A 23,798-nucleotide genomic window follows, 5' to 3' on the forward strand; every position below is an offset into this window, starting at 1 on the left:
ATCTGAGGCTGAGACCACAGGACAGTAAAACATGATTTTTGGGCTTCATTTCTGTACTGAACAGTTATTTAAGATTAGCTAGTAAATAACAATTAGATGTTGTTCATGAGACTAAAGTCATCTCACTTTGGTAATGTAAATATAATATGGCCAATATTATAGTTATTATATTAATCATTATCAGTTATTACAGCAGTGAACATGAACTCTGTGTCAAATACTGAGCCTCAGTACAGATTCAAGTTGCAGTTATTTATATGTCTTATCATCTTAAATCTTCGCTCAAAGACAAGTATCTGTGACAGTGCATTTATAGATGTATTATATATAAGAAACAAATGTTGTTCCTTCAGTATGTTGGCATTACTAAATTTGGCTCATTGCTTACATATATTTATAAAAAGCAAATGTACGAGCTGTGATAACTGTGTCTGATAGAATGAAGAGCAGACTGATATATGAAATATTCCTTTACTGGGTGAGAAAATCAGACCATGTCATAACTGCTTTAAGTCACACAGAATAGATATCAGAGCCTTAAACAGGCTGACTTCTGCTAAATGGGTCAAACTGGGCAGAAAGTCTACAAACACATAACATCCTTATAGAATATGATGTAACACTATAGATCAACTTACCTCAGAATATATAAAGCATATAAACAGTTACAGCAATATGATGCAACAAACACAGCAGCTACTGATCCAAAATACTCAAAGCTTCATAGAACTGAAACCAACATTTATTTTAGCTCCATTCTGCTGCTGATACAGACTTTAGGTTTCTGAACATTAAACTTGTTGCTGCCTTTCATAGTGTGTAACTTGAAGGCCCTGAGTACTTTCTCCCACACTGGAAACACTGGGATGATAACATTATTTGAACATTACCTAATAAGACTGATTCAGCACAGACAGTTATGTTAAACTTTTCTAGCAGTCCTTCACAAACAGGGAACAGTCTGTCTATTCTCTCCATCTGTCAGCTGCTGCTGGCTCTTCCTCCTCCTCTTCCTCACACACTGCTGAGTTTGTCCTGGTGGATCATCAGGGGTGCAAAGCCTCACAGATGATGTGCAGCAGTGGCTCCCTCAGTCTGTCCTCACTCTGGACACTTGCAGTCGTCACACATGGAAATCAAATGTGTGATAAGCTGCAGGATTCAAACACAAGTGTAACTTATAAACACATGTTCATACTTTTATTCCACAATCAGAGAGAAAGAAACAGAGAGAGAGTGCAGGACAGACAGACAGGTGACAGTCTCAGGTGTACACACTGCTACACAACAGCACCAGAGAAGCAGGATTTAGTGTTTGTGTTATTAAGAGTGCTAAACAGTAATGCAGTAATGTCCATAAACCTCAGACTCTGTTTCGTGTTTTAAACTCCATTGTTGATCCTCATACGTCCACCTGCCTCACACCTTCTGCCACCCTCTGCAATGACTTTTTATATTTCTTTGTTAATAAAATTTCCTCCCTGCAGTCTGTCATTCCACCTCCACCTTTCAAACCCTGTGTTTCTCCCTCGTGCCAATCTGCTTTTAACCAGTTTGAGCTAATCTCTCTTTCTCAGCTGCATAAAACAGTCTGCAAGGTCAAGTCTACCAACTGTTCCACTGACGCTATCCCCTCTCGTCTTCTGAAGCAGGTCCTGGACTCAGTTGGACCTGTCCTTCTGGTCCTGATCAATGCCTGTCTCAGCTCTGGTTGTTTCCCAACACTTTTTAAGCATGCTGTTGTTCAACCTCTCCTCAAAAAGCCTAACCTGGATCCATCTATACTCTCTAATTATAGGCCCATCTCCAATCTGCCCTTTCTGTCCAAAGTACTGGAACGAGCTGTCCTCAGGCAGCTCCAGTCATTTTTAGACAACAACAGTCTCTATGAGAAGTTTCAGTCTGGTTTTAGAGCTCGTCACAGCACTGAAACCGCCTTACTGAGAGTTTTTAATGATTTGCTTTTAACTGTAGACTCTGGTTGTGCTGCTGTCCTAGTAACCTTAGACCTGACAGCAGCCTTCGACACTGTTGATCACAACATACTGTTATCCCGCCTAGAACACTGTGTCGGTTTGAAAGGTACTGTCTTAAAGTTTTTCCAGTCCTACCTGGATAACAGGAGTTTTTTATTCACCTCGGTGAACTGTCATCTCCCAGAGCTCCTTTAACTTGTGGTGTACCTCAGGGGTCCATTCTAGGTCCCCTGCTGTTTACTCTGTATTTGCTCCCTCTGGGCGATGTGCTGCGCAAACATAATGTGTCCTTCCACACCTTTGCTGATGACATTCAGATCTACAGTGGGGCAAAAAAGTATTTAGTCAGCCACCGATTGTGCAAGTTCCCCCACTTAAAATGATGACAGAGGTCAGTAATTTGCACCAGAGGTACACTTCAACTGTGAGAGACAGAATGTGAAAGAAAAATCCATGAATCCACATGGTAGGATTTGTAAAGAATTTATTCGTAAATTAGGGTGGAAAATAAGTATTTGGTCAATAACAAAAATAAAACTCAATACTTTGTAACATAACCTTTGTTGGCAATAACAGAGGTCAAACGTTTACTATAGGTCTTTACCAGGTTTGCACACACAGTAGCTGGTATTTTGGCCCATTCCTCCATGCAGATCTTCTCGAGAGCAGTGATGTTTTGGGGCTGTCGCCGAGCAACACGGACTTTCAACTCCCGCCACAGATTTTCTATGGGGTTGAGGTCTGGAGACTGGCTAGGCCACTCCAGGACTTTCAAATGCTTCTTACGGAGCCACTCCTTTGTTGCCCGGGCGGTGTGTTTTGGATCATTGTCATGTTGGAAGACCCAGCCTCGTTTCATCTTCAAAGTTCTCACTGATGGAAGGAGGTTTTGGCTCAAAATCTCACGATACATGGCCCCATTCATTCTGTCCTTAACACGGATCAGTCGTCCTGTCCCCTTGGCAGAAAAACAGCCCCATAGCATGATGTTTCCACCCCCATGCTTCACAGTAGGTATGGTGTTCTTGGGATGCAACTCAGTATTCGTCTTCCTCCAAACACGACGAGTTGAGTTTATACCAAAAAGTTCTACTTTGGTTTCATCTGACCACATGACATTCTCCCAATCCTCTGCTGTATCATCCATGTGCTCTCTGGCAAACTTCAGACGGGCCTGGACATGCACTGGCTTCAGCAGCGGAACACGTCTGGCACTGCGGGATTTGATTCCCTGCCGTTGTAGTGTGTTACTGATGGTGACCTTTGTTACTTTGGTCCCAGCTCTCTGCAGGTCATTCACCAGGTCCCCCCGTGTGGTTCTGGGATCTTTGCTCACCGTTCTCATGATCATTTTGACCCCACGGGATGAGATCTTGCGTGGAGCCCCAGATCGAGGGAGATTATCAGTGGTCTTGTATGTCTTCCATTTTCTGATGATTGCTCCCACAGTTGATTTTTTCACACCAAGCTGCTTGCCTATTGTAGATTCACTCTTCCCAGTCTGGTGCAGGTCTACAATACTTTTCCTGGTGTCCTTCGAAAGCTCTTTGGTCTTGGCCATGGCGGAGTTTGGAGTCTGACTGTTTGAGGCTGTGGACAGGTGTCTTTTATACAGATGATGAGTTCAAACAGGTGCCATTCATACAGGTAACGAGTGGGGGACAGAAAAGCTTCTTACAGAAGACGTTACAGGTCTGTGAGAGCCAGAGATTTTCCTTGTTTGAGGTGACCAAATACTTATTTTCCACCCTGATTTACGAATAAATTCTTTACAAATCCTACCATGTGGATTCATGGATTTTTTTTTCACATTCTGTCTCTCACAGTTGAAGTGTACCTCTGGTGCAAATTACTGACCTCTGTCATCATTTTAAGTGGGGGAACTTGCACAATCGGTGGCTGACTAAATACTTTTTTGCCCCACTGTACCTCCCTCTGAGGTTAGACTGTAAGGACTCTCTGCAGCTGTTATTCTCCTGTCTGTCTGACATTAAGACTTGGATGGCTCTTAACTTTCTACATCTAAATGAAAGTAAAACTGAAGTCATTGTGTTTGGGCTTCCTAAAGACCCCAACCTTTCCTTTGATTTTATGGGACCCCTAACTTCCGAATGTACTTCCTCCATTAAGAGCCTCGGTGTTACTTTTGACAGTGCTTTTAAATTTGATAAACAAATCAGCTCCGTAGTCAAGGGATCTTTTTATCATCTACGGATTTTAGCTAAAGTCAAGTCCTACCTGTGCAGGAACGATCTAGAAAGGGTGGTCCATGCTTTTATTACATCACGGCTGGACTACTGTAACTCCCTTTATGCCGGTTTAGATCGTTCCTGTCTGCATCGCCTCCAACTGGTGCAGAACGCTGCTGCTCGCATGCTGACCGGTTCCAAAAAGAGAGACCACATCACTCCGGTCCTCTGCTCTCTCCACTGGCTCCCAGTTGCTTTTAGGATTGATTTTAAAATTTTACTGCTGGTTTTTAAGGTTCTTAACGGTACTGCACCTCCTTACCTGGCAGAGCTTCTTAGCATTTACCGCCCCAGGAGATCTTTGAGGTCAGCAGTCCTGATGCTTTTAGATGTTCCCAGGTACAGATTAAAGACTAGGGGAGAGAGGGCTTTTGCTGTGGCTGCACCCAGACTGTGGAACAGTTTACCTCCTCACATCAGATTCTCCACAAGCCTAGGAACTTTTAAAACTGCTCTTAAAACTCACCTCTTCTCATTGGCTTTTAGCAAGGTTTAACTTACTGTTTTAACTTATTGGTTTATCAGTGAGGTGTTTTATGTACTTGTGTTTTATTGTATTTTATATTTGTATTTTATTGTACAGCACTTTGGTCAGCCTTGGTTGTTTTTAAATGTGCTTTATAAATAAACTTGACTTGACTTGACTAAACAAGAAGAGTTCCAGATGGTACAGTGGACACATGTGTGACTGCTGTGATTAAAGCATCTTTCTTTCAGCTTAACGAGTGAACCGTCAGCTCGTTCAAACACACGTTAAAGTCCGTTTGGCTCGACACCACCGAACAGAGGCAGCAATATAACATAGCTAACATTAACAGTGCAGTGAATCCTGCTTGTGCCGTGATATTCAGGACTGCAAATCGAGCAGCATCACTGACTTTCAGCTTGTTGTGTTTGTGGATACATGACTGACCTTAATTATCCATAAAATCATCAGATTCTCTGTAAGATTAAAGTCAACTATTGAACGGCGTATATTTAAAAGTAAAGGCTTTAAAACCAAGTTAGTACAAACATCGCTAATGTCACATAACTCTGCCGACATGTGGCCAACAGTAATGTTTTAATGTTCTTCATTATTAAACATTTGCACATAAATAAGTGACATAATATTCAGTACTTACTTCTGAAAGTTCACTCTTCGGCGGCTCCGCTTCCGCCGTTTTTTTTTTTTGGCAAAATTATCCACACCACCGCCGTGCTATGAAATCTGGGATATGTTGGGCCATGAAGGCTACACGACCCATCCTTAAAATTCAGGGAAATGAAGGACGCATTTGAGGGCCGCATTTCGAGCAGCCTTTGAATTGGGACAGCCTTCGTCGTGTCGCTGTGACGTAATCGGCCTTAAAATGCGGCCTTTAAGGCTGCAGACCCTGAATTGGGATACAGCCCAAATCCGGTCATTGGTACTTCCTGGCTTGTGTAGTTACTAGGTAACAAAAGCTCAACACTGCCCCTAGCGTCCTGGAGCACTTCCGTTGTGTTTTGGGGTTTGTTCACCACACGAATAATAATTGCAGTAATGCTGGAGTGCTACATTTGCGTTGAGTGAGATAAAAAAAAATGTTTAAGCTTATAGAGGGGCTTGAATTTTTTTTTTTTGAGTTTACAAATGCGCAAGTGCAAAAATGTACTCCCCCTACCCCCAGTGCCCCAACAAACTCATTCATTTTGTGTTCAGAATCAGCCTCTGCTGGTTTAGAATAATTTTAAATTTACACAAAGAAAATCAAATTAATTTGGTATTTTTTAATTACATTTATGAACAACTAACAAAATTTGTATGTGTTCTTTGAAAGAAGGACCTGAATCTGTTTTTTGAGTGCAATTATACCCTGGACCCCAGAGAGTTAAGCATTTTTTTAGAGTAACGTAAAGTAACGTAACGTAATAGTTATTTTTCAAGTAATTAATTACTTTTAGAATGTTGTAACCCAGTTACTTTTTTGAAGAAGTAACTAGTAACTATAATTAATTACTTTTTCAAAATAACTTGCCCAACACTTCTAATGACATCATAAACCTCTGACTTATGTTACATTAAAGAGACACCACACCATTGTGACTGTTGCAGCAGGATCAGTGGCACAGGGGTTAATCACAGAATTGAAAATGATAAAAAAGAACTCTGGGCTTGTGACTGTAACCCTGAAGGATCTGACAAGACTCAGGATGGTCAATTTTAGCTTTTTTAACTTTGAGGTTCGGCACTTTGCAGTGCACTCTGCTCCAACCCTCCGCTGTAGCCGCTCCTCCCTTCTCTCCGGCCCAGCCACTACTGAAATAGGGAAAGTATTAGTGATGGGATTTACGGCTCTTTTTAGAGAACTGGCTCTTTCGGCTCGGCTCACTAAAAAGAACCGGATCTTTCAGCTCCGAACCAGCTCTTCAGGTTGTTTTGTTGCTGTAATTAATTATCAACAACAATATAAAATTATGCACAAAAGGAATTAGTAATGTAAAAAAAACGTGGTTTTCTTTATGTACTGTATGTTTATATATAAATATTTATGGGGGCCCCTAGAGACTCCAAAGCACTTAGAAATTCCGAAGCATGTACAAACTCCAAAACACATTTCTAGTGTTAACTGAACTTCCAAAACAGAGCTAGCTAGATCACTTAAATTACACAATCGAAAGCATGTCTATTGTTTTTGTATTAATACACAAACACTCATATATATATATATATATATATATATATATTCAAATAATTAAAAAAAAAACTTCATTAATCTGTTACTACCACACCCCCAATCCGATTGTTGGTACTTCCTGGCTTGTGTAGCCACGAGGTAACAAAAGCTCAACACAGCCCCTATCATCCTGGAGCACTTCCGTTGTGTTTTGGAGTTTGTACGTGCTTTGTCTCTAAGGGACACTGTAAATATACTTTTATTTATTCACTCCACATAAAATGTAATAAATAAATTCTAAAATACAAAAACACATTTCAACTTTTAACTACTTAAATTTTCAGCTTTTTCCTTTTAAACAAATCAAAGTGAAACAACACAAAACACTGCAAACCACAACACAATAAAATATAACTTAAAATATGGGGGGGGGGGAAGAATGCCCAGATCTTCAATAAAGGAAAAGTTGGCATTTAGGAATATTAATATCACACTCAACTGACTGCGTTTTATCTTCCCATTGCACTGATGGGTGGACAGTTCTCAGGTGCCTGTGCATGTTGTTTGTGGAGCCGGCTCTATATTATATCCTTTTCTTGTAGACTCTATACTCTGCCTTTGTTTTGTCAATAAGATTGAAATGGTTCCAGACTTTGCTTCTGTTCTTGGTGTCATTCATTTTCTTTACTGTACCTTTCCAATGTGACGGTGTTGTCTCTTGTTGCTCCCGGCTCTCTTTCTTTCCCTCTCCCTCCTGCTCTTGTTGTATGCTACTGCTGTTGCGAGTGTAACTACGCCAGCCCCCTCAGCTCAGCGCTGAGCAGAGAGGGGAGGGGCGCAAACGCAAGGCTGTGCTTGCCGTTTCTGCTCCGCGCAAACACAAGGGTGACTTGCAGCATCAAGCGAAGAAAAGTGAAAGAGAGGGCAGGAGAACATCTCTAAAAGTTAGAAATATCCTGTCTCAGAGTGACGCTGAAAAACTAGTTCATGCATTTATTACTTCCAGGCTGGACGACTGTAATTCATTATTATCAGGATGTCCAAAAAACTCCTTGAAAAGCCTTCAGCTAATCCAAAATGCTGCAGCAAGAGTCCTGACAGGGACTAGAAAGAGAGAGCAGATTTCTCCTGTTTTGGCTTCCTGTTAAATCCAGAATTGAATTCAAAATCCTGCTCCTCACATACAAGGTCTTAAATAATCAGGCCCCATCTTATCTTAATGACCTTGTAGTACCATATCACCCTATTAGAGCACTTCGCTCTCGCTCTGCAGGCCTACTTGTTGTTCCTAGAGTATTTAAAAGTAGAATGGGAGGCAGAGCCTTCAGTTTTCAGGCCCCTCTTCTGTGGAACCAGCTTCCAGTTTGGATTCAGGAGACAGACACTATCTCTACTTTCAAGATTAGGCTTCAAACTTTCCTTTTTGCTAAAGCATATAGTTAGGGCTGGACCAGGTGACCCTGAATCCTCCCTTAGTTATGCTGCAATAGACGTAGGCTGCCGGGGATTCCCATGATGCATTGAGTTTTTCCTTTCCAGTCACCTTTCTCACTCACTATGTATTAACAGACCTCTCTGCATTGAATCATATCTGTTATTAACCTCTGTCTCTCTTCCACAGCATGTCTTTATCCTGTCTTCCTTCTCTCACCCCAACCAATCACAGCAGATGGCCCCGCCCCTCCCTGAGCCTGGTTCTGCTGGAGGTTTCTTCCTGTTAAAAGGGAGTTTTTCCTTCCCACTGTCGCCAAAGTGCTGCTCATAGGGGGTCATATGATTGTTGGGTTTTTCTCTGTATCTATGAAGTGCCTTGAGGCGACTTTTGTTGTGATTTGGCGCTATATAAATAAAATTGAATTGAATTGAATTGAGAAAGAAAAAAAAAACATGGCTCCTTATTGGGAGCCGTCTCGCATCGTTCACTTCAAAGATTCGGCTCTAAGAGCCATTTCGTTCGCGACCGACCCATCACTAGAAAGCATGATTTCGCTGGCTGCAAAAACCAGCCTTCCCTGAACCCGCTGCTCCAGTCGTCCCCTGTAGTGATGTGTCAGTCGCGAACAAAACGGCTCTTAGAGCCGGGTCTTTGAAGTGAACGACGCGGGGTTGTTTTTTCTTTCTCTCTCTCTCTCTCTCTCTCTTGCACTTTTTTCCGCTTCACTCCACATGCAAGCCCTGTGCTTTGCGCTGGGAAGAGGGGGGAGGGGCGGTGGTATGGGCAGAAATCTGTGCCATCAGGAACTGAATTTGAATAAGTTAAATTTGAATTTGAATTGCTCGGATTGAATCTGAATTATAACTTGAATAAATTCTTTTAAAAACTGAATATGAATTAGCCTAATTTGAAATTCAATTTATTAGTTTGAAAATGATCATCACTAAATTGAAATTAAATTTTATAGTTTATATATATATAGTTTATATATAGAAAATGAATTCATTTGCTTTGAAACTGTATTTTATCCTTTAAAAATTTAGCTCTCGAATAATTTCAGATTCACTTCTCACCATTCAGTTTCAGTTCTACAATTCAGTTTTTTGAGACGTACATCCGGGTCCAGTTCAAGAGTAATCGAGCGCAGATTAATAGAACTACGTTTTACTAGCGGACCGAAAGTGTTACTGACGGGAATCTACAGCATCTTGAGCTGAATTAAGACTTCAGAAGTCATTCGTCATGTCGAATGACCAGCGGATAAACTCTCAGGTTGGTAATAAATGTATTACATGTATAAGAACAAGCGTCATGTTAACAAATGATAGCCGTACAGTAACTTTTATGCTTATTATTGGAGGCTACCGTGGCTCAGGGGGTGGGAATCGCATCTGTAACCAGAAGGTCGCCGGTTCGATCCCTGGGCTCTCTGTCCTGGTCGTTGTGTCCTTGGGCAAGACACTTTACCCTACTTGCCTACCGGTGTTGGCCAGAGGGGCCGATGGCGCGATATGGCAGCCTCGCTTCTGTCAGTCTGCCCCAGGGCAGCTGTGGCTACAACTGTAGCTGCCTCCACCGGTGTGTGAATGTGAGAGTGAATGAATAGTGGTATTGTAAAGCGCTTTGGGTGCCTTGAAAAGCGCTATATAAATGCAATCCATTATTATTATTATTGTAGCTGTTAGCTCAAAACGCTAATTTAGCGTAGTTTGCCCTGAATTCAGCTTTGACAAACAAATATGATCGACTGTTTCTAGTAGAATTCCAAAGTTGTCATTTTGGACCCTCTCAGAGTACCCCCTCTGTATGCTTGCAGAGACCCCTACAGTAGGGAAACATGCAAAACGGTGTCCAAACCTTTATTTATGTCTTACACAGCATCCCAACTCTTTATTCACTTTAGCTAAAGTTATTAAGTTAGCTAGTTAGTCTAATTCATTAGTGCAGCATTACTGGATCACCTCTGTTTGAAGTGATATGATATGTGACTATCACTGTGTTTAACTACCATAATAATTCTTAGGGTACTGAGTGCATGCTTAATTAGTTGTTGTTGTTTTTTAAACACACTGCTCCATTACTATGTTTGACAGGCTGAAGTTGTCGGGTCACCTCCTAAATCGACCATCTTTTACAGGTGTTTTGTGCCAGAAATGGAGTGTCCACTGAACACTGAAGATACTGAATCTCTACGCCTTGCCATCCATCCCTCTTGTGCCTTCATCTAGACAAGAGACAAACTTAACCACTCTCATATGCTCTGTACCTACATCACCTTCCCTGACAGTCGTAGCTTGGCTCATCTGAGGGTGAAATTATAAGAATGTGTTATTTTGCAAAGTGCTCTCTAGGGTTCCTAAATAAAATATGGCATTGAGGTCATTTCTTTTGAATTAATCCCTTCTTCTGAAATATAAGAACCTCTCCTGGTTTTAATGGCACTTTGGATTTCCTTACTTTCTGTTCCACTTCCAAACCCAAATAGATGCTGACAAGCTGCCACAGTAACATGGAAGAGGGAAAGAAGTTGGAAAGGACTACTACAAATAAACCTAATGCCTAACAATGTAAAATAAGAACAATAATAATAATAAAGATAAGATGAAGTAACAAGTTTTTAGGTTTTTGTTTATTCCAAATGATCATCCAGATGTCTGGGACTTGTGATGACAAACACCATAATGGAAGGCCTTAGTCATCACATGCTTAAACTCATATTTTTGCATATGCTGAACAGGCAGTCAGACATGCTGTAACTGTGGGGTAGAAAACTGCATGAACACCATACGGCAGGGTCTCAAACTCCAGTCCTCGAGGGCCGCTGTCCTGCAACTTTTCCATGTGTCCCTGTTGCAACACACCTAGTAGGTCATTAGGAAGACTAGAATTTGACTGCATGCTGAGTTGGCAATTCAGCCATTTGATTCATGTTACAGCAGCTCATGAGTGAATGAACATGGTGCAATAAAAGTATTTTTAGAAGTATATGTTGCCAAATACATACATTTACTTAAATTTACTTGAGTAGGGTTAGGGGTTGCCACCTCAGCATGCAGTCAAGTTTTATACTCTTGCTAATGACTATGGGCTCAAAATGTGATCATAAATATTTTGTACTTGTAAATCAGGATTTGTATGTGAAAAAAAAAATTTGTCTGTGTAAAAAAGATTTGTGTGTGGACTAAAAAAAACCCTGAAAGTTACAAGTACGAATTTTGACCCTATTTTTCTTCCTTTCATCTGATTGGTCAATGTCATGTCAATCACAAATGTAACAATCCAATCAGAGAACAGATGGGTTTGGCTGTCGGAGGGGCGCTTTTTTGAACTCGGACGCAGGATGTGCTGCTAATGCTAACTGCTAACTAAAAGCAAAGGATCCAGAATTTGTTGTGCTGGCTGCTGAGCTCTGTGGGTTTTTGCAGCAGCTCTACCTGTACTAGATGCACCTGCTCCTTGTCTTTTCTGTCTCTGACTTTATGTCCTCTACAAGAGTTTCTGGTTTTTTTGCTAGTTCTTCAAATGTTCAATAAAAACATGTATGCTAATTCATAACGAAGAAAGCTTTGTAATGAAGACTGTCATTTCCAAAACACTGCCCCCCCACCCCGCGGTCCGCAGCGCTGTTGAAAAGGCTGTGGAAGTCCCTGTATTAAACACGTAGACCTGTGACACAAAAATCACCAAACTCGGACGACCTCATCCTTCGTGGTGATGAAGGAAAACGCTGGGCTGGCATGTAAAAGGGCATTTATTCCCTTCAAAGACCTGCAGTTCAAAAAAAGCGCCCCTCGACAGCCAAACCCATCTGTTCTCTGATTGGATTGTTACATTTGTGATTGACATGACATTGACCAATCAGATGAAAGGAAGAAAAATAGGGTCAAAATCCATACTTGTAACTTGCAGGGGTTTTTGTAGGCTAAGTCCACACACAAATCTTTTTTACACACACACAATTTTTTTTACACATACAAAACCGATTTACAAGTACAAAATATTTATGACCACATTTTGAGCCCATAAATGCAGCTAATATGTCCTCTTTTAAGGCAGAAGCTTCCACCTCCGCTCCGCTGCATCTTGGGCACCAGAGCCGGAGTAGGGAAGAGCTGGAACAAACCATTTTGGGAGGGGGGGATTATCTATTTCTGTTGTTAAAATGTTCCATCTCAATTACGTACTGTATGCTTTTTATATTTTAGTAGTGTGTCCCACAAACAGCAAATATTGTCAAAAAAGTAAGAAATCTTTGGGGGTGCTTTGATTCATTTTGGGGGTGCTGAAGCACCCCCAAATGGGCTAAAATCGACCCTGGATGTAAACATCATCATCTCATTAAATTATCCTTTTGAATATTTATTGAGTGTAAACCCTCCAAAGAGCATTCTTTCACCACCAAAATTTAATCACCTCATCTCTATATAATGTGAAAAATATAATAAAATATTATACTTTATGAAAATAAAGGAAAATAGGTAGTTATTTACAAATGTATTATTTAACCCGTCCTGCAGCACAAGGCTGTACGATGTTTTCATTTTTTTGAAGAAACTCAGATACGTTATATGTTTCTAAAATATAATTTTGTTTTAACTTAATGATAAAAACATTACAGTTTTATTTATTATTGTTTATTTCATTTCATTTATTTCACTTTTATCTTAACACATTTTAGTGACAAGTATTTGATTTTTTTAGTTCAACCAAAAGGAAAAAAGACTTTTATTCCTTACATCTATTTTTAAAGAGACTCATTTTAGGCATCTTTAGCCTTTTTTGCAGGATCTCCTCCAGGTCCTCCAAGGACATCTCCATCACATCATGGCCATCTTCTGTGTTTTTTTTCACAATGTCATCTTTACTGTTGGGATCATTTCTTCCCACTGCAGCAAAAGTAGGAAAGTAATTCTGCAGTCCAGCTGTGAACGTTGGGCAGCAGTAAGCAGTCCAAAAGTACTCAGGAACAGTCACCCTGTTATTGATCTTGGGTTCATCTTTCTCATAAGGCATGACTCCAGTGATAACATACATTTTTGATGTGCAGACTTTAAGTCTTTCTGCCATCCTATCTTCCAGATTGTTCCAGGGGCCGTTATTGAACTTTTCCATTTGAGGAACAATATTTGTCAGGGTGAAGGTAGCCTTTTTGTCTTCTTCTGTCTGTTGGTGACCACTGGGGGCGAGGTGGCCTCTGGTATAACCAGAGTGTTTATAGTCTTCATTGACTGCCTGGCTGTTCTTCACATTTTGGTCAGGATGTTTTTGGTACTTCATTCCTGTGTTGACTTCGTCTGATACCAGTTGAATGACAACAAAGACAGACTTTTTGTTTCTTTAGAAGCTACAAAGATTATTTATCATTCTTCATACTGTGTGTGCAAATAGTCTTTCAGTGTGAGTTTGTGGGAATGTGTAACACTGAGAGATTACTGTCATACTGCAAAGTCATGTCATTTTGAAATGTGAGAGAGCAAATAAAATCCTACAGACTTTTTTAACCATCGTTTTATTAAAGATCATCTAATTTTGTGTATGTTTTCTTCTTTATCTTGTCCTGTTATTTATTCAGTTATATTTGTGTTATTTAAGTTATTACATTATATGTGGTATAGTATGACAATATCTAAGGCAGGACAGGCAGGAGGAAAATAACTGCTTTAAATGTGTTGCATATTGTTTGAGGTGATGGAGAACAACGTGGCAGTAAAATGCAGAGAATACACACTTCAACAAACAGTTAACATCCAAACGAGCGATTCCTTCACATTGTAACTATTGTTCTTCATCCTCTCTAAGAAAACCATCTTTAAAATATACCGTATCAGTCAAAAGAGAGCAGTTCAAATACATGACTGTCTTTGAACATCACACAGTGATATTTTACATAGCTTACCCGTGGTTCAATCATCCAGTTTGTATTTTTGGGCCTAGATCCCTCTCCAGGACTGAGTATATACGCAGAGAACAATGGTATACGACGGTTTCTGTCATACAGGGTGGCAAAGTGGTATTGACTTTCATAGTACTGACATAATGCCTGGTAGCCGTCTCCACTGATGCCCTGTGGTATCGTTTCTGCGTAGAAAAATTCAATGCATGGTTTAAAGTCAGTAGTGATCTCTCCATAGAAGAGAACACTGATAAACCTGAACAGTGATGAAAAAAAACCCATCCTTCCTTTGAGACAGCTCTCACAGCAAAGTAGAAGGTAGACTGAACCTTTTTCCTGAAAATGAGGGTTGGAGTTAAATACTGTCAGCCTCTGGGTGGTGGCAGTGATGGTGGCTGGTACTAATGCAAATAGATACCAAACACAGGCTGCTGTTTAACAAAGGACAGGGCACTTGATTATCCAAAGTTTTTATCCTACAGTGTCTATAAATTTATGACAGTGTCATGTGTACGCATTGTAACATAATGTTTTACATACAATCTTAAAGAATATGCAAACCATTTTAACTGTACGCCCAGCGAACTAGTACTGACCTCTGACACATAGTTGCACCTGGTTGCAACTGAATGCAGAAAGCATTCAGACTTTTGAAACACACACGCATAAATATATATAAACAACATTTTTTTTCTATCTGGCTGCTTATTGTATTATGCAAATCATATCTGCTGAATAAGAAAATGAACTAATAAAATACATGCTGATTTTACATAAACCTAAACTCAGGTGACAGTGTGGTGACCTGCGCCTATTCAAACGTTTTCTTATTTGCATGCACACGACCTGAGTGAGTGAATGAGTGTGTGTGGGGCCCCATACTCAGCTGAAAACAAACGGAGAAGACAGAGCCTCCTGTTCAGTGGCCTCCAGACTCTGGAACTTTTCTCTCTTCCTTCTTTCGATTTGAGACTCTGTGATCTCTTTAAAAAATGAGTTAAAAACAAATGTTTTAAATCTGCTTTCTATTAATTTTGCTTGTTATTTTTTCATTGTTGGGTCTTGTGAAGCACTTTGTGATTTTATATCTTGAAAGTTGCTATATAAATAAAATTTTACTTACTTACTTACTTACTTAATATATACAGTCTACTATACAGTTTAAAGTGTCATATCAAGTAAAATGCAACTAAAGAAGAAACTAATGGAAAAGACAACAATTTCTTAACCCTGAGATGTATTTTTATTTTTCTATAGTTAATTTTTCAATTTTTTAAGTTTTAATGAACACCTTCTGTTTCTATAAATAAATTATTCAGTTCGTTCTTTTATAAAAATTATTTTACAATAAATGGTTACTTGTTTACTGCTATAGTTTAGGACACTGACATAGTATAGTCTCTGGTATAGTGCGTACACTGTTCCCTGTTATAGTCTGCTCAGAGCGCTACGCTTCCACTGCTGTAGATATACTCATAGGACTCTGTAGATCTGTTACCACACACCAGCACATCTGTATATATTTAGCAAATCTGTATATTTGTTCATAGTACATCTCTATATCTGCCCATCTGTATAGCAATATAGAACATCTGTATGCTATAGAGATCATCTGTATATCTGTACATATGTACTGTACATCTGTACATTTGTCTGTAGTTCATTTGTATATTTGGTCTCTCTGTACATAATCTGTTCATAACTATTGCCCCATTTATACTACTCTTATCTGTATATATCAGTATATCCATACATTAGGCCGTAGTACATCTGTATATTTGCTTAACTTAACTGTAGAATTGCTCTTATTGCACTTCTAATTAGATGCAAACTGTATTTCGTTACACTGTATTTATACATGTGTAATGACAATAAAGTTGAATCCTAATCCTAAAGATATCACACATAAATAAATTCAAGTTATGTGTTGTTTGTTCCACCATTAATGATTATGATTGATTACACTGATGACACTGAACGCTAATGATGAGGTAATGAGGTTCAACATGATTTTTATCTAAAACCTGTTTTTTGTTGTTGTTTTTTTTACTTGAGCAAAAGAAATTTGTTTTATTTTTTTTATTTTTTATTTTGTGTCCCGTTTGGATCTTTAGCCATCAGAATTGTTGTCTTAAGGCCAAGAAAGATGCCAAGCGGATTTATTTTACCAAGTGGATCGTCATGGCCTTGCCATATTGGTCCATTTGATTGACCTTTATTATAATTATGAATTTATTTTATTTTCAGTTGCTACAAACGGGACAGACATGACTGGGGGATAGGACAGGGAGAGAGAATGAAAGAAAGAGAGGGAGAGAAAGAAAACCAAAGGGAAGAAGAGACGGTGAGAAGGGGGGGAAGAAAGAAAAAAAAAACAAACAAAAAAAAAAAAACACCTGGATCACCTGTATGGAGAAAAAAAACAGAAGAGAAAGCAAACAACAAAGAGCAACATAATAAAAAAAACGGCACCATCACAATAAACTAGCTAGCAGTAGATATCAGTAGATACTAAATAATAAACGATATTGTGCAGCACGCAAGATAGACAGCGCACAATGTGCTTTGAGGCAGCAGCCAAGAAAGCTGTAGTCCGCGTCTGTGAATACCCGTGTGTACACCTGTGTGCATACCTGTGTGGGTCAGCATGCTTGCATTCCAAAGGTTTCTCCATGTAACGATCTGCTAGGGAGTGTGGGGAGCCATAGCCCCGTCCCCCAGGGTATGAAGCAGGTATGGAGGAGATCCAGGCCCCAGAGTACAAGGACCCAAGGAGGACCACCAAAGGGGGGTGAACCGTGCCACCCTCCTGAGAAGAGCTGAGTAGAGCCCCAAAGGAGAGGTCACCCCGCAGCTATGGAGCAGAGGCCAGAGGGGGTTGCAGTGGCGTGCCCGCGGGCTCTGCCGGCAGCCAGCTGTGCCAGAGAGGACCGAGCTTCAGGCCCAGAGGCCTGAGGGCATCCCACCCCCCGGAAGGAGCCCAGCCGGGCCACAGGCGCCCGGCCCCGCCAATCGGCCACCAGGAGTGAGCCGGTACATACATGAGCGCCCAGCCCCAGACGACAAGGACCACCAACACACCAACGTCTGAGGGCATCAGCCACCGGCAGGGAGTGTGGTGAGGGGAGATAGGCCTCCGTACTTTAGAGGGCCTGAGATGTACCCAGAGAGGTGGAGTCTAAGACCCAACCTGACATATAGACACAGACGAACAGGTGCACACGCGGACACAAACGTGCATTCCCACCCCATATGCACAACCAAATACTCGGCACTCACCCAACGTGTAGACAGACACAAATAGACACTGCACAGACAGTCGCACTCCCCAAACATACTCTATATCCCAGGTCCAGGTACCCCCGCCCCCAGAGGGGCAAGCTGCACCTAGACCCAGGAGATGTAACCCTTCTCTCTGGGGTGGAGGCAAGCGGACCACCTCCTTATCTGCAGTAGCAGGGAGGCCCCGCATCCCAGACCCCAGTCTGATGGCCAGCACCTCCTCCCAGCCCCCCAGCCCTGACGGCTAACAGAACCGGGGTGAGCGAAGACCCCAAACCTCCCTACGCCCGCTCATATGTAGTGTTGCTGTGTGCTGTTCTAAAGTGCATTTAAAACACAGGAGAGCATGGTACTAGCTTCCTCTCAGAGAGCAGCACGGCTCCTCCTGAAAACCCTCAGTGTCTAAATGCATTTAAAATTGAGGTTAGGGCACCAGCGCCAGAGGTGGGTTGGAGTACACCAACCATCCTCTGGATGCTGTAAAACGTGGCAACCCCCACGGCCCTATATGTATGTGTTATGTGCGAGTGTGAGTAATGTGGATGTCTAGGTTGCAGAATAAAATTGAGGCACAGGCGGCCAGAAGGGGACAGAGGGGGAGTGCCTCCCCTGCACCCTGGTGACATACCTGCACCCCAAGCCCTGCGTGTGTGGGTGGGTGTGGTAGCGCGGGAATAGGGAGGCAGCTGAGGATGGGGAGGGAAGAAAGGGAGGGGAAAGCGGCCCCTCCCTGGGGCCAGCTCCCCCGCTGACCCCAGTAGGCACCCCCACACTCTGGAACCCACCAGGGCAAGGGGGCCCAGGCCCATCCGGACCGGGGCCCGCAGCAGCAGCACTGCCCAGCCCCACAGAGTCCGGGACAGCCCACCCGACTCCACCCCAGAGAAAACTGCACCCACCCCATCATCCAATCATCTCCCAAACTACACAAGACAATAGACACCCAGGTTGAGTTCATTCTCCACCTCTCCTATATCTCTCCCCCCACCTGCAGAGTGAGCTCCTGTAGAGAGGAGACCACCTGCAAAGATATAACAACCTCCCCACCAGTTAGAGAGCCCCCTAGTAGGGGCTAGGGGGCTCCAGAAATTTGTTTTAATCCGTGTCAGTCTTATAACAAAGTCATGGGGTTGAAAAATGTTATTAAAATCAAATCATCATGAGAAAAGAATGCCTTTAAAGTTCATCCAGTAATCACAAAGGACTGATCATTCTACTGAGTGTAGTCAGCTGCTTTGCTTACATGACAGATAAATAGACAAAGAAGCCAGTTGATTCGGGTAGATATGTGAATGGAAAAACTGAAAACGTCTGATCTACTTTTGACCACATTTGCCTGTGAACTCACAGTAGGCACAGTATCTACTCAGTAAGAAAATGAACTGATTAAATGCTGCTCATGCATGGCTGGAGGCTGAGGTCAGTTTAAAGTGATGTCACTACAGAGATATTTCCATCACACATCCTGATGCTCTCTAAGAACTGATGAGGCAGCATAAAGTTTCAGTCAAAAACAAGACTTTAATTTAGGAGGAGGGTTTGAAGCACCCGGGCTGGATACAGCAGCTGTGAAAGGAAGAAGAATTTGTGATCATCATCAGCTGGAAATTAAACTGCGTTGGAACTTCATGTGAAGCTGTCTGTTCTTTTCTTTCCTGTCCTCATATGTGTCCAGTTCGGCCTCATGTGTGTCATGGCTTACTTGCTGTATGGTCAACAAATATGCATCATCGGGGTCACATTTGTGGAGGGTGTTGTCATTTAGTGAACTGACCATTAAACATGATATGTGTTAATATTATAATAATACAGTAAATTCAGCATGGCAGTGTGTGTTTTATTAGGATTAGGAAAGCTTCAGTGATCTATGTGGTTATTAAAAAAACTTTGGACTTATAACTGTGATATAAGTCCTCACAGCGCACCAAGCATGGAGAAAACTCAGTCTCAGTGCTTCAAAATTCTCACAAGATTCAAAAACTGTTTCTGTCATTTATCTGCCCAAGAACTTCATCAAATGGACCTCTATGGGTCCAGTATCTTCAGCACACGTATATCACTGCAGCCAGTGAAGATTTAAAACAGTTTCTTGTCTCAGTGCACCCAGCATTAACTTATCAGATGGATCGCAGCCGATCCATCAATATCAACACAATTGTGTATCCCCATGTACACAACTGATTCTTCACTTGTGTCACAGCACATCTAGTAATATCTTCAGAATTACTTTCCATTAGAACTCAAAATCACAACTGACTCGATTCTCTGAAATCCTGAGCCACTTAGACACCTTGCCCAGTTCTAGGTGCCCTTCTCATCAGACTTCCACGTCCGGAATTACTCTTTTTACTCACAAATAAGTGTCTCCTAAAATGATCCTGTCAATCACTGGCTATTTTTAAAACCAAGCCCACAACTCTTGGCAGGTGCCACCTGCAGTATGCCCACGCCGGAGCCCCCTTCCAACGTCTCAGAGGGGTAGGAGGTTCTTCAACCCCGTGAGTTTGGCACTTATTAAACCATAAACTGACCAATTACCTATGATCCTGTGTTATCCTAAACACACATTGGTCTCTTTTACCATAAAATACCATATGACCTTTAACTCAGTACTGTCATTCTCAAGGTTTCATTATCCTTACTTCAAAACTTCACTTTATTCTCAAGAATTTAGTTTTACCACTACTGAGCCAATTTAGTAGTTAAGATCATCACTCAGTGAACAGATAATTTAGAATTCATCCAATATGCACAAATGTGCTTTTTGAACAGGTTTGTGCCTACCTTTAAATCTTTTTAGACCAGTCTTCTGTTCGCCTCATATCAGATCCAACCTTCGGCCACATTTCTTCTCTCTGTCACACGAAGAACCGGGCGGAAACACCAAATATTAACCCCGATTCTTTTGTCCCCGTGATAGAACAGAGAACCCGACTCATAGTGGTCAAAACATTTTATATTTCTTTTTATTCAATCATCTTCAGGAAGAGAGAGACCCCTGCACAGCCCAAATGCCAGTTGCAGGATCTCTAACATTTTTAGCTCCAAGTGTGTCTTATATGGTGTTATTTCTGCACTTTACACGTCACACAGTTTCAAACATTGCTTATATGGAAAAGTTCCTCTTTTCTGTGTCTTATCTATTAATATGCCTGTGCACTAAAACTTCCTGTTTTTCAGTCTGGCTGAGCACTTAGTTTGTGAGTCAAAAGTGGCCTTGCTCTACAAGCCTTCATTATTAAAGTACATAAAACAATCTAATGAGCAGATACACATTAAAAATATCTCTCTATTTCTTAACACTGCACTCACATGGACTTCACAGTCACCAGATCTCAGTACAATAGAGCACCTTTATGATGTGGTAAAATGAAGATTCACATCAGAGTTGTGCAGCTGACAAATCTGAAACAACTCTGTGACACCATCATGTCAATATGGACCAAAATCTCTGAAGCATGTTTTCAGCACCGCACCAAACAAATGGAGAAAACTTTATTGAAACTGGAAACTAAATAATTTTGAGTAAAACCAGTAAACTCTGTATCAGGTAGGAAAGAAAAACACCCAACATCTCCACAGGTCCTGCTGTTAGTTTTCTCCTATTTACTGGATTTTATGATAAATACTTTTTTGTTGTCTCATAATTTCTAGAGGTTTTAGAAACACTGCCTTTGCTACTGATTTGCTAGACAATAAAACACTGGCCATACGAGACAATCAAATAAAAGTTATTTAAGCTAAAACACTGTTTTGAAACAATTTACCTCACGCTCCATGGATGAAATATTCCCCCCAAAAACATAATCCACACTAAACAACATCAGCAGACAGGAAGCTGTTATGGCATCACATGACATTAAGTTTTATTTTTGAGATGTTTTACAATCTAATCTGTTACATACAATATTGAAATGAATTGAATATTGAAATGAAATGCAAACAAAAATATCCAGGAATTTTGTGATCATCTTCAATTATCAGAAGTCTGACACGAATCAGAAAAGATTTAAAAATATGCTTTAGTATGTTTAGAGAAATGAAGCTTTATTGTACAAAATGTGCTATTTTCTAAGATTGAACTGATGAATTATCATTTGCCAGTTTTTACTAATCCACTACTTATAACATGAAAAAGTATAAAACAAAGACATTTTACCTTCAAATAAGTGACTATCTTGTTTATGGAGCGTCTTTACTTTTTGTTGCATAAGAGAATGATTTTATGAATTTTATCGTTTTAACATAAAATCTCACAGATTTCAGCGCTACCACCGTATACACCGAGCCCAACCAGGAGTGGGCACCTAGTCTTGACTCTGTGGAGAAGAGTCATGGTTCGAGTGCTTTCAGAGACGCTGTAGAAGGACAGAAAAATGTAATTAGCTAAACCCTTATTCAGGAACACTCCAATTCTCGAGGACTGTGGACCTTTAATGAAAGTCCTGCTGCCTGAATGTCTGAATGTATAACCGCCACTGAAACACTCCAGCGCCCATGAACTGTTATCGTTTCCAAAAGCACTCTCTTTTCCTGATCTGCTTACACTGCTGTAAGCTAATGCTATAAAGACATCATCCCCGCTCCACTCCACCTCCCAGTAACAAGGTCCTGTGAAACTCTCTCTGCTCAACACCTGAGGCCAGTCAGTGAATCTGTCAGTGTGATCATAGCGCCTGATTGTCTGAGTATGACTATATTTTGCTTTTAAGCCAGGCCCAAGCACAACACGCTGGTGTGCTGTGTTTGGGTTAAATGTGATTTCACATTTATATTTTAGGAATTCAGCTCTGGTCTTGGGCTCTGACTCTGCCTGATAAACATCCCCTTGAGTTTCTTCAACAGCAGTTATGGTCCATTCAACACTGGACTGCAGTTTCTCTCTGGTCTCTGACACAGCTGCTGCCACATCCTCAGGATGAATATTGATGCTGGCTGAGTCTGGAGCTTCACTGAGACGTGACAGCAAGGTGTAGTTGTGTAGAAACTGGGTGGGGTCCTCTGTGTGAGAGAGCTGCTCCAGCTCAGTTTTTCTCCTCCTCAGCTCAGAGATCTCCTGCTGCAGGACCTTCACACTTTTCTCTTTCTCTTTAATTTTCCTCTCGATGTTCTGCTGTCTCTCTTTGAGCTCTGTCTGCTTCTCGCTCATCTCTGCTGCAGTGGAAACTGTGTCGTGGCCTTTATGTTCATCCATGGAGCACAGATAACAGATACACTGCTGATCAGTGCGGCAGAAGATCTTCATCACCTCATTGTGGCAAGGGCACATGATCTCCTGGAGCTGCTGGGAGGGGTCCACCAGTTTGTGTTTCTTAAAGGCAGAGGATTCATAGTGAGGCTGGAGGTGCTGCTCACAGTAAGAGGCCAGACACTGCAGACAGGACTTGACAGCTTTCAGCTTTGTCTCAGTGCAGACGTCACAGCTCACATCTTCATGTTCAGCATGACAGAGATCAGCTTTAGCAGCTTGGAGTCCAGTCTTCTTTGTTTCCTCCACTAAATCTGCTATCACGGTGTTTCTCACCAGAGCAGGCCTCGGTGTGAAGGTCTGTCTGCACTGAGGACAGCTGTGGGTTTCCTTCTGATCCTCTTCATCCCAGTAGCTTTTAACACAGTTCATACAGTAGCTGTGTCCACAGGGAATAGTCACCGGCTCCTTCAGGAGATCCAAACAGATCGAGCAGCAGAGTTTGTCTCGGTTCACCTGGTTTTCTCGCTGCGCCATTTCCGGGACGCTAAATGCAATTTAGCTCGTTGTCACCTCAATAATCCAACTCTTTTCAAACACTCAACGTCGGTTGGAAGAACACAGGAAAGCTTTATTCCTTTATTCTGCGTGGATATTAAGCAGGTCAAACTCACAAGTCTTCTTGCTGGATGATATAAAACTGCAGAAGTTTGACGGTCTGGAAATCTGAAAGTTAGCTTAAGTAATCCAGCGAGGGTTGGTCTCTTAAAGCAACAGCGCACAATTAACACAAAGGTACAAAGGAAGCGCAAAGTCCCTCCTCTTTATGTGAGCATGAAGAAGGTACAGAAGAAAAGAAAAATAGAAGTATATCACGTTATAACGTGAAAAGTTTATTGTTCTAACAAGATACTTTTCACGTTTGAACAACATAATATCACGTTTTTACAATATACATAATTATCACGTTCATACAATATAAATATTATATTGTACGAACGTATAAAGTTTTCACGTTATAACATATTGTATTGTTCGAGCATGATATATCGCCATAAAACACAGTGAAGTGGGTGACAGTGCAGATCAGAGTGCGAGAAAATGGCTCGTTTATTGGAATGAATTAAGTTCTATTT

General features: G+C 41.3%; 2 protein-coding genes across 2 annotated transcripts; both read right to left on the reverse strand.

Moving 5' to 3' along the window:
- Positions 1-12,996: 12,996 nt before the first annotated feature.
- Positions 12,997-13,597, reverse strand: LOC120717180 (endonuclease domain-containing 1 protein-like). The gene has a single exon (XM_040005056.1). It carries the CDS (start codon positions 13,574-13,576, stop codon positions 13,025-13,027), a length of 552 nt encoding a protein of 183 aa, XP_039860990.1. The 5' UTR covers positions 13,577-13,597; the 3' UTR covers positions 12,997-13,024.
- Positions 13,598-21,679: 8,082 nt separating this feature from the next.
- On the reverse strand, positions 21,680-23,424 carry LOC120717179 (E3 ubiquitin/ISG15 ligase TRIM25-like). Its single transcript, XM_040005055.1, has one exon. It carries the CDS (start codon positions 23,197-23,199, stop codon positions 21,715-21,717), a length of 1,485 nt encoding a protein of 494 aa, XP_039860989.1. The 5' UTR covers positions 23,200-23,424; the 3' UTR covers positions 21,680-21,714.
- Between the last annotated feature and the right edge of the window lie 374 nt (positions 23,425-23,798).

The sequence above is a fragment of the Simochromis diagramma genome, unplaced genomic scaffold (assembly GCF_900408965.1).
Source record: "Simochromis diagramma unplaced genomic scaffold, fSimDia1.1 OVJJ01000494.1, whole genome shotgun sequence".
NCBI lineage: Eukaryota > Metazoa > Chordata > Actinopteri > Cichliformes > Cichlidae > Simochromis > Simochromis diagramma.